Here is a 12,055-nt window from a genome sequence, read left to right as displayed (position 1 = left end):
GTTTGGAAACTTAGAAATGCTTTTACATATTCATCTGGAAGGTTTTTTTCAGTTCTGGGTACTGACCCTGAGGCCTTGCACATGCTAGAAGTGCTTTGTCACTGACATGTCCATGTAGGAATATTTTAGCTAAAATATTCGTGTAAGCTTTTCCTGTACATGTCTTCACCTCTTATGTGAGGATGCTGCAGATCATGTCACAGCTATGCTTTTCTAAGAGTGGAATAAATGATTATGGTTAAGTGTTTTATTGCAAAGATGCTTTATTCTAACAATAAGGCCTTTTAAAATGATTAGATAATAAATCCTATGACAGAAAGTTTTCTGCAACAGATTGAAATCTAGAAAATAGCTTAGGAACTCATGATCGTGGCTGGGATAAAGATTATGGGTTCTGTAAGATTAAGTTTTAAATTTTAAAATTAAAAAAATTGTAACCACCCATTACTTGGCCAGTTGGAATATTATGCAGGAAGTGTAACAAGTGCAATATGCTGACATGAAGTTAATATCTATAAGTTAGGAATATAGAATACTAGTCTTATTTCACCAGAAACTAGCCAGGGGCCTACAGAAGGAGAATTAGCCTCAATTTCCTTATATGTGAAATAGGACAACTATATATGCTTAATTTAATCTACATTGTTGAAAAGATTTTATATTATAATTTGAAACCTACAAATATGCAAGGTTATTTTTATTGTTGCACAAGGAAATAATTGTTGAGAAATAACTTCTAATATAAACAAAGCCCCAAACAACCACCCCCACTTTGGTGAACACACAAATAGGTACCTTAAAGTCAATTCCTCCTACAAAGATGCGATTAGGAATCACAGTTCCGTATCTTGGGGCACTTGTTGGGTTATTCAAAGGCACGGGTGACACAGTATTAGGGGATGGAGATAATGAATCTGTTTGCGTCTGATTTGATGTTTGCTGTAAGATAAAACTCTTTTAAACTTTTAGCACAAGGTAAGGTTTAATGCATGCTGTCAAAATGTATCTTCAAAAAGATCATTTAGGCCAAATGTAAAATCTTAGACTTGTTTTTTCCCAATATTATGAAGATAGTAATTAGAGGTAGCAGCTTTCTTGGGGAAAAAAACCCCAACAACAAAAATCCAGTGTACCAATATAGAGAATTAACTGTTAAACATATTATTCAAATATACTTAACAGTAATAATTGGATTACTTAATTGCTAAGGAAGAATATTAACTCATAAGATTCAGAAAAAGAGAAAAACAGTCCAGACATCTGGGACATGGCAGGGCACAACCATATAGTCCCTGGTGGTGTTAGAAGTTGGCCTGGCACTAACAATTAGATAATGGTATTTATTCTCTTGTTAACAGAACATCAGCACTGGACAAGGTCACTCTGAAATATCAGGAATCAAGATTACAAAAAAAACAAGACCACTGCTTAATCATATCTGAACAGCAATCAAAACAACAGCATTGTCTGGAGCACAAGAATGACTCTTGCTACTTTCCAAGCACAGCTTTGGTTTTTATCCATTTTTTCTACTTTTTAGATAATAATTAACATATGCAACCATAAAATACTTTCATTTTCTTACAACATGCATTCCAGGGTAAAACATTTCTTCCAGAAACTCTATAAAAATCTCTTCACTTAATCCTAACTCCTGTTAAGTTCTTAATATTCTAAGAGGCTCTTCTAATTTCAAGGACTTAATGGACCGAACTTATTAAACAACAGGTGTGTTCTTGGGACTCTTTGGCTAAAGAGCATTAGCAAGTTAATTAGTTCTGACATTCATAATTTTCAACCTAAAAGTCAAATTTTAAAATGCACTTGTCTATTTGAAGATTGGGCTGACTTTTATTTATTTATTTATTGGACTGACTTTTAAACAATTGCATGTATCAGTTTTTATTCCAAAGTACCGAACCCAGTACATATCTATTTGTTCACAATTCTAAATTGGAAAACTTAAATAATATATTAATGCATGCTATTGGACAATACAGACATGTACAATTATTTGTCTTTGCAAATAGACAGGTAAGGTACAACTAAAAAAACAAAACCAACCAAAAATCAAGAGTTGAAAGTAGGATTTTGAAGAGAAACCTATTAAAAAGTTTGATAATTGTTTTCCTTCTAGGAAGACTAAAACTTTGAAGACAGTCTAGCATACTAAATGAGCCTTAAATAAGGCTGAAGTTTCCATTTTTCTGAGGAATACATAAAAAATTCAAATTTGGTAGTAGAGTTGTCCTTTTTCACTTCATTGGTCAATACAACCATAATCTGTAAATAAATATCTCTAAGGCATACAGAGAAGTAAGTAGTAAGTAACTAGTGGGCTATATATAGCTGGACCCCATGGGCTCTTGCCCCCATTCAGTCTTAAGGAGAGAGGGGCCACATAGTCTTTAATAAGAAGCTCATAAATATATGTCCTTTAAACTACAGAGAAGCTATCATAATAATCAGTTTGTCGCAATTTTCAATGAAAGGAATTGGAAATACAAGCTAGCTTCCTTCACTTGGAGGTGACTTGCAACTTTATGTAGTAGGGCATAGCTCAGAATGATTAAGGGAAAATGAATGATTCGGGGATGCTAAGTTTTATTTTGAACTGTGGATTTGTACTGCCTGAGATAATCTTACAACTCTGGTAGATATCACCTTGTTTCTCAGCTCATTTGTTTTCAGTTTAAAGTTACTTATTTACTAAATTAAAGAAAAACGTTCTTTACAAAATTATAATACAAAGAGTTCAATGGATGAACTAACGTGTTCTCAAGTTAAGTAAAAGACAAGTTTTCAATATTTTTCTGTGAGGATAAAAATGCACCAAAATTAAGAGTGTCTTATTTCCACTCTTTCAATTCCCACACTCCACTCCATTCTCTTGAGTTTTAGAGCTCCATTCTGTTCATTTGTGGGTGACAGAAGCTCGTTTTTCATTCCTTCCTACTTTCCATTTTCCAGTATACTATATTCTTTATTTATCATGTGTATTATCTGTGACTTTATACAATGTAATATTCATAGGACTAAAGAGTTTGTCCCATTCTCCCACCTTTTTTTTTTTTCAAGTCACAGTATCATCTAAAGTAGTGACATTACATAGCACAGGTTCAATGGGTGTTTTTTGAGCACATAAATAAACTTATCATTTCTTCAGAAGAGATCTGCTTACGATATTCTGACCATTTGGATGAAGGCTGAAACACACAGAATGAGTTATATTCTAGAATTTAAAAAAAAAAATGTGCATACAGGGGCGGGGCCCCAGGGCCTCTGAAAAACAAAGGGCAGACACACTTGCATGGCTTTCTTCGCGCCTGGCTCACACGGGTGCCCGAGAACTGAACCTGGGAAGGCAGGCTTTGCAAGCGAGCAGCTTTAGCTGAGCCATCTTCCCAGCCCCTGGAAACTAATTTTCACGTCAGCGGCAACACCGTAAAGGTACAGGGGCCACGTCTAAGTTTCTCAGAGATCAAGCAGCGACACACTGAATTCCAACGGGAAAGGAAGTGTCAATTTTGGCTGGCAAGAAGCATGACAAATCTCCGGAAACATCTAGCTAGGGGCTATTGGAAGGACTCCAGAGAAAGGGTTTGTTGAAACCCTCCTCCGCGCCGGCTAACCGAGCATCCCCTAGGCAAGGACGAGAGGAAGAGGCGGGCTAACCGTCGCAGTCACGGCCTCGGTGCTCCGTCCGCTCTGCGGCCAGCAGGTAGACGCGCCGCCGCCGCCGCCGCCGCCGGGGGCAATGGCCGTGTGGACACCTTTCTCGGGTTCCGTCAGGTCATCGTGGACTTGCGCACTGACACGAGGATCCGTCCCCTCCCCACCAAAGTGCGGGAGGGAAAAGAAAGCCAGCCAGCGAGAAATTTTGCCGGGCAAACCCGCCAGCGGCAGCGGCGGCGGCGGCGGCGGCGCGGCGGCGCGAACCCTCAACGGCACCTGAACCCGCCGCCCGCCAGGTGCGCGGCCGGCCGGGGGGGAGGGGCCTTCGGGGGGCGCCCGCTGATTGGCTGCCGGCCGGGCGCGGGGCGGGGCGAGCGAGGCGGGGCGGCACGTTACAGCGCCGCCGTCAGGGCCTCGGTCGGCGCAGCGCGTCCAGGCCCGAGTGCGCAGCGGCCCGGCCCGCCCCGGCCGCCCGCGCTTCCCGCCGCTCCCGCGGCCAGGGGGTGCGGCCGTCCGCGGCCCCGGCCTCTGCCGTCGAATTCGCGGCCGCCCGGCGCGGTTTGGGCGGGAAAGCGCCTTCTTAGGCCGTCGCGTCCCGGAGCCTCCGGCGGTTTCCCCATGACCCGCCCATACCCGGCCCAGGGCCCAGGGCCCGTGCCCATCCGCATGGCCCCGACGGACGGACGGACGGACGGGGCACGGTGCCACCTTCCTTCCCCAACCGAAGAGCGCCCTCTCCTTCCCGCCTCGGAGGCCGCGGCCCGCGAGCCGCCTCCGCCACCCCCGCTACCTGCGGCGGCCGATCGTAGCCCCGCCCGGCCCCAGCCCGCCACTCACCACCCGAGAGTCGGTGTCCATCCTCGGCTCTTCCGCGACGGGCGCAAGGCGCGGGGAGCTCACGATGGCGAGCACGTTCCCCGCGGGGACTCCCTCCCCTTGGCGGCGGCGGCGGCGGCGGCTGCGGCTCGAACCCGGGGCCGGAGCCTGCCCTGGGGGTGGGGCGGGGGAGGGAGGACGGGGTGGAAGAAGGGCGGGCGGGCTTCCGCGGGGGTCGCAGGCGGGAGGGGGGGACGCTTGCGGAGGATGGTTCGAGGGGAGGAGGGCAGCGCCGCACCAGGGGGCTCCGGAGAAGCCTCGGAGGGACGCCGCGTGCAGCACCCGCTGTTGTCGGGTCATTCACCACGGCCAGGCCAGGTGGGCGGGGCGGCGCGATCGGGGACCCCGGGGTGGCTTCTGTGTTTGTGTGTGTGTGTGTGTGTGTGTGTGTGTGTGTGTGTGTGTGTTGGGGGGATCCTGTTCTTTTGAGCACTTAAGTGAGCTGGAGGGAAGCAGCTTAGCTGATATTCTACATACCGCCAAGTAAATAATGAGATAAAATGTACGGAAATAATGATTATCATCACCATTACCTTATCACCAATCAAGGACTTTTTTTTTTTTAATTTCAGGCACAAAACGTTGTGTAATCATTTCTTCTCACACTAGTCCTTCTAACAGATACTCCTGCTGTAACACAGGTGAGTGAGCAGAGTTTTGGTGGACGGATACTTTGGTCAAAGTCTAGTGACTGTATTTAATGTGTACCCCAAGACAGTTCTTTCATCTGTGTGGCCCATAAAAGCCAAAAGGATTGGACAACCTTCATCTAAAACCAAAGGAGATTTAACCCTGGGGTGCCGCAACCCCAGTGCTTCATCTTAAGGCCTTGGCCTTGTCTTTAAAAGAATCAGCAGAAACAAAAAGTTAAATCAACGACAACTTTCATATTCTGTTGTGAAGTTTGAATGATTTTACTTTCAAAATGGATTAAAAATAAACATCATATTTTAAGATGTTGAGAAATTAGCTATCCACCAAAAATAAGATGGGAAACAATTTTGCTTCATCTTAGTTCCTAAAAGTTGTTATACATTTTTGTGTGCAATTCAAACTCATTTTCACAGGTTTTAGTTTTTGTGGAAGCAGAGAAGTAGAAACTTCTATAGATTATAACATGTTATATATTTTTATATCATTCTAATATTATTCTAATTTAGCACATAATTATATTAGAATTGATCTTTCGGTGTTCACTGCCCCCCATCCAGTAGTAATGATTGATCTGAATAGATAGTAAAGGCTGTAACTTCTACAAAGATGTATCTGTCACCGCAGGTATTAAGTCTGATGCAGATTAGCAAATTTCAGGGAATAATGACTTTATCCTAAAGTCTGCGATAGGTGCTGGGGGGATGTCTTGGTAGCTGCAGGGTGCTAATTCTCTTTTGTTTTACTCCAAAAAGAATTTTGATTTGCAAACTTGGATCAAGCACATCAAGTCATACAATATGCAATGCAGTTTAGTATGCATCTTCAGAGTTGTTTTAAAAAATATTTATTTGAAAGAAAAAGAGCAAGAGGGAGAGAATATGATCATGCCAGCACCTCTAACCACTGCTAACAAACTCCACATGCTTGTGCCACCTTGTGCATCTGGCTTTATGTGTGCATTGGGGGAATTGAACCTAGGTTCTTCAGCTTTGCAAGTAAGCGACTTAACCACTAGGCCATCTTTCCAGCCCCCTCTGTAGAGTTCTTATTCTGCACAAAAATTGAAGCTTAAGGGAGTAAATTCACAAGTATGCCCTCACTGCACCCTGAACTATCCCTAATCCCTACTGTTTGGTTCTTGCTGCTTCTGCTTTATACACTTGAATCAGCTGGGCTCTCTGTAAATGCTCCTTCTCAGTAAGGTGAGAGCTTTTTTAAAAAAATTATGTTTTTAAATTTATTTACTTATTAGAGAGACAGAGAAAGAGAGAGAGAGGGAGGGAGAGAATGGACCTTCCAGGGCCTCTAGCCTCTGCAAACAACTCCAGATGCATGCACCACCTTGTACATCTGCCTTATATGGGTACTGGGAATTGAACCTGGGTCCTTAGGCTTCACAGGCAAGCACCTTAACTACTAAGCCATCTCTTGAGCCCTGGAGAGCTACCTTATTTTTCTTCTCTTTTTAAAAAAAATTTTTTTATTTTATTTTATTTTATTTTATTTTATTTTATTTTATTTTATTTTATTTTATTTTATTTTATTTTATTTTATTTTATTTTATTTATAAGACAGAGAGAATGAATATCATGCCAGGGCCTCTAGCCACTGCAGATAACCTCCAGATGCATGTGCCACCATGTGCATCTGGCTTACATGGGACCTGGAGAATTGAACCTGGGTTCTTAAGCTTTGCAGGCATGCACCTTAGCTGCTAAGCCATCTCTCCAGCCCCACCCCTTTTGTTGAGGTAAGGTCTTCCTCTAGCCCAGGCCTTTTGTGCTTCTAGATGATTTTTTTCCCTCCCGCCCTCCCTCCCGCCCTCCCTCCCTCTCTCTCTCTCTCTCTCTTTCTTTCTTTCTTTCTTTCTTCCTCCCTTTCTTCCTTCTTCCCTCCCTCCCTTCCTTTCTTTTTTTGAGGTAGGATCTTACCACTCTAGCCCAGGCTGACCTGGAATTCACTAGGTAATCTCAGGGCAGCCTCAAACTCATGGCGATCCTCCTACATCTGCCTTCTGAGTGCTGTTATTAAAGGAGTGCATCACCATGCCTAGAGAGAGCTACCTTCTTAATTTTAGTTGTGAAATTTTATAACGCGTAGCTTTTTTCCCTTAAGATTAAAAATTAGCAATCTATTATTAATGGTCTCTGGATGTTTCCAGATTCTTGGAATTTTAGAGAACTGAAGAAAAGGCACGCACAAGACATTATTCAGAAAGACACTTTACTAAGAGCTGAATGGAGAGTATTCAAGGGCCTAAGGAACTGGTCTGAGGCTTCTCTTTATATTATTTGTAGTTGCTAGGGTTGTAGTTTGGATGATCTAAAGGCTTGATTGACAGGTTTGGGTTATACAATGTTTTCTCTGTTGTGAATGTTCCTTCTTATGATGCATCTAATTTTAATCATACATACACCCAGTTGTGCATAGGCATAAGATAGTTAATAGGGGTTTCTTCCTAAAGTTCACTTAGAGGATAGTTTGCCTTACAGCACATGTATCCAAGACAAGTCCAGGCTAGATGGCCTGCTGCTATTTTGATACCAGATCTAAGAAGATATTTCAATGTAGTGATCATAAGCAGTGGACACAGTTAGATATAGGTGGGGATCCCAGGTTCCCAACAGATTGTTAGGTACATTGTTTAAGAGAAGAGTATGCGTTTTTGCTCAAACCAAGCAGTATCCCAGATGACTGAACTATTTCCTGTGCTTGCCTGCCTCACTTGTTAGAATCAGGCATGGGTAGGCCATAGCTGTGCTAGACCACTGAGCTGAAAGTAAAGAATAATCAGTCATTGCCAGCTATTTGTTTTTCATTTTCCCCCAATGAATGTATGAATTTTAAATTTGTTTAAAAGATTGAATTTCCTGTTTGCAGTTTCTGTGAATATAGGTTCTATCTTGTCATTGCACTGTAAATTCTCACTTTGAACATTCTAATAACTTGATGGTGTGTGAATCTAAGAAAATCAGTGGTTTGTTCTCTGGCATCTCTGATGCTAGTGGTACATTTTTTATTTAAAAATTTATTTATTTATTAGAGAGAGAGAATGGGTACACTAGGACTTCTTGCCACTGCAAATGAACTCCAGATGCATTTGCCACTTTGTTCATCTGGCTTTGTGTGGTTACTAGGGAATCAAACCCAAGCCATCAGGCTTTGTAAGCAAGTACCTTCAACTGTTGACTCATCTCTCTAGCCCTTCTTATCTTTAAAAACTATTTTTATGTATTTATTTTCAAGAAGTGGAGGGAGAGAGGGAAGGAAGAAGGGAGGGAGGGAGAGAACAAGAGAATGGGCATGTCAGGGCCTCATGCCACCGCAAATAAACTATATTCATGTGCCACTTTGAGCATCTGGCTTTGCTTGAGTACTGGGGGATTGAACCCAGGCCAACAGACCTTGCAAACAAGTGCCTTAAACCACTGAGCAATCTCCTCAGGCTCCTCCTTTTTTTAAAAAAATTGACAAATGGTAATTTTATTTGTGGAATACAATGTGGTATTTTGTTGTATGTATATATCCCAATTATATAATTATTAAATCAAGCTAATTAATATCAATCACCTTGCCTATTTATGTTTTTGTAGTGTGAAATTTATTTTTATTTATTTATTTATTTATTTATTTATTTATTTATTTGAGAGCGACAGACACAGAGAGAAAGACAGATAGAGGGAGAGAGAGAGAATGGGCGTGCCAGGGCTTCCAGCCTCTGCAAACGAACTCCAGACGCGTGCGCCCCCCTTGTGCATCTGGCTAACGTGGGACCTGGGGAACCGAGCCTCGAACCGGGGTCCTTAGGCTTCACAGGCAAGCGCTTAACCGCTAAGCCATCTCTCCAGCCCTGTAGTGTGAAATTTAAAATGTACTCTTTTTTTTTTTTTTAAAGTTATTTGAGAGAGCAAGAGAAAGAGGGAGAGAGAGACAGAGAAAGAGAGAGAATGGGGCCAGTAGGGCCTTCAGCCACTGCAAACGAACTCCAGATGCATGTGCCCCCTTGTGCATCTGGCTTATGTGGGTGGTCCTGGGGAATTAAACTGAGGTCCTTTGGCTTTGCAGGCAAATGCCTTAATTGCTAAGCCATCTTTTAGTAGCACCACCAGGCTGCATAGTACAATAATAAGGTTATTTTCCACATCTAATGAAAACTTGTACTGTTTGTCCAGTACTCTTCTTCCTGCACTCCCTTTCCCAGTGCTGGCAACCCCTCTACTGTCTTGCTAGAGGTTCCACACCTTTACATGCCACATGCAAGTGCAGAACTTCCCCATCTTCATAAAACACTGTCTTTCCCAGGCTCATCTTAAACTCATGGGCCCAAGCAGCTCTCTTGCCTCAGCCTCATAAGTCCCTATGAGTGAACTTCAGTGCCACAGCTTTATTCTGAGAGGCATAATAGCTCATGAATTACATTTTTCTGATGTCAAGAGATATACAACAATCTTTCATTTGTCTTTTGGCTGTTCATATATTATGGGTTAAATTTGCTCCTTTTTTTTTTCCTGCTGCTATAGATGGAATTGTCTTGATTTTCTTTTTCTTTTCTTTCTTTTTTTTTTCAAGGTAGGATCTCACTCTAGCCCACGCTCCCTGAAATTCACTGTGTAGTCTCAGGGTGGCCTCGAACTCTTGGCTATGCTCCTACCTCTGCTTCCCAAGTGCTGAGATTAAAGATGTGCACCATCACACCCAGCTTGATTTTCTTTTTTAACTATTTTGCTGCTATGAAGAAACTATTGATTTCAGAAGCTGCATCTTTGATTATTCATTTACACAAGCATGATTTGAATGATTGCACTTGGGAGGCTAACTATGATGTCCAGGTCAGCCTGAGCTAGAGTAAGACCCTACCACAACAAAACAAAACAAAACAATACAAAAAAAACAATAACAGTCTTAATTGCTTTTTAAGGGAAGACTATTCTTGGGAAAATCTTACCTTTGGAAGTCTTTGAATTGTACATGATCAGTTATTTCCTTAAGAGCAAATAAAACTATTATATTCACACATAACACACAAAGCAACAAGACTTACTACAAGAATAATTACTCAGAACATGTTCACTTCTGGACGCTGGACTACAGTGTTTGCCTCAGCTTGTTCTTTTATCATAACTCTTCTCACCTCTTTGACCACCAACTATGCTGTTTTTTTTTTTTTAAAAACATCTTTGCATTTTTATCCCATCCTTCAGTTTGATGCATGAGGTATTTTGTGGATATTGTAACACCTCTTAATTCATATTTCTCGTACTCTTAGATATTTTGGCAATACTTTATATCTTTTTTTTGGTCTTCCAAGGTAGGGTCTCACTGTGGTCCAGGCTGACCTGAAATTCACTATGGAGTCTCAGGCGGGCCTCAAACTCAATAACAATCCTCCTACCTCTGCTTCCCGAGTGCTGGGATTAAACACGTGCACTACCACGCTCGGCTAGTACCTTATATCTTTAGAGTCATTCTACGTATAACATTTCAAATACTTGCATCTAAACATAAATCACTCTCCTCCAGTTGCTGTATTATTCTTGACTGATGGGCAGTTGTTGCTTTGGTACACTCTGATCTTTGGAATCTAAGGGAGCCATCACGTTCTGTTGTGCACTTGGGAGTCTGGCCAAAGGAACAAATAGGTTGATACCCCGCCCTTGCTGGTCTACAAATGTAGCTTCAGAGGTCTATCCATTCAATGAATTTTTAATTCATTGAAAGTTATATGGGCTGGGAACCAGGAATAACAATAACACTCCTTCTGTTCCCTTCTATATCCATCTATAGTCATTGGATGCATGTTGTTCCATTGGACGAGACTTGACTTTGAACAGTATGACACTCTTCATGAAATGGCAATATCTGAAATGGATGCAACTGACAATAGCCTACACCTCCAGTATTTGTGCTTAGTACCAAAAGAGGAATTTGCACTCACCAGAACGTATTGTTGGGGAAATATAATTTAAAAAGGAAACCTTTTCACAGACAACAAGACCTCTTCACAGAGGTAGTAAAGACAGTAAATAGTTATGTTATTGAATAAAGTTAAAACTAGAATGTGATTTGCATCATAATTTGCTAAGAGATTGCAAAGATAGAAAAGAATCTCACCCTTTCTCTAAACAAACAGATATAACATCACACAAAGGTCATCCTAACTATCTGGTATTATGGTTTAAATGTGAACTGTACCTCAGTAATCCATGTATTTGAACACTTGGTTCCCAGGGTCAAATTGTTATGAAACATTTGAAATGGTGCATAGTAACCTGGAAAGTGCAATAAAAATATCAATAGAATATAACTTTATAAGGTTGAAAGAAGTTAATGAGAGTTATAGTGCACACTAAGATAGAATGGAAAAGGTTGTAGTGCTCTGGAAAAGCTACATAGTATAGTATTATTTATTTTAAAATTAATAATATATGTACCATTAGACCCAACAGTTCCATTCTTGGGAGTCTATCTGATAGGAATAATACCACTGATAAATAAAGATGTGTACAAAAATGCTTATTATAACATTGTACTGTTGGAAAACTGAAACACGTTGAATGCCAAAACTAGAAGAATACATGAATTTATACATACATATGTAGATAGATAGATAGAGATAGATAGATAGATAGATAGATAGATAGATAGATAGATAGATATCAAACCATGGAATATTGTATAGTTACTTAAAAGAATAAAGGCAGGCCCTGACTCCTCAGTTCCCTGGCAACGTGTGTGGGGGGCAGGTGGGCCCTGGCTCTCCAGCTCCCTTGTTCCCTGGTGGGGCCTCCATTTGCTGGCATGTGGAGTTGGTAGGCACCTGTTCCCTGGAAGCTCCTTGTGGGGCAGGTAG

At 41.8% G+C, this 12,055-nt stretch overlaps 1 protein-coding gene and 1 long non-coding RNA gene across 2 annotated transcripts in view; one reads left to right on the top strand and one right to left on the bottom strand.

Moving 5' to 3' along the window:
* Boll (boule homolog, RNA binding protein) overlaps positions 1-4,610 on the bottom strand; it is a 40,289-nt gene extending 35,679 nt beyond the window's left edge. Inside the window, exons 1-2 of the mRNA XM_045148255.1 lie at positions 4,513-4,610; positions 796-939 (exon numbers count right to left, since the gene is read on the bottom strand). Coding sequence (XP_045004190.1) covers positions 796-939; positions 4,513-4,533 — 165 coding nt within the window. The 5' untranslated portion in view covers positions 4,534-4,610. The remainder of the gene's footprint in view (positions 1-795; positions 940-4,512) is intronic.
* Positions 4,611-4,806: 196 nt separating this feature from the next.
* LOC123460039 lies at positions 4,807-11,215 on the top strand. The gene is made up of 3 exons (XR_006636748.1): positions 4,807-4,869; positions 5,124-5,192; positions 10,990-11,215. It is a non-coding gene; the product is annotated as an uncharacterized LOC123460039 (long non-coding RNA).
* Positions 11,216-12,055: the final 840 nt, after the last annotated feature.

Source organism: Jaculus jaculus, chromosome 4 (genome assembly GCF_020740685.1).
Source record: "Jaculus jaculus isolate mJacJac1 chromosome 4, mJacJac1.mat.Y.cur, whole genome shotgun sequence".
NCBI classification, from domain to species: domain Eukaryota; kingdom Metazoa; phylum Chordata; class Mammalia; order Rodentia; family Dipodidae; genus Jaculus; species Jaculus jaculus.
This window is presented reverse-complemented; position numbering and strand designations above follow the sequence as displayed.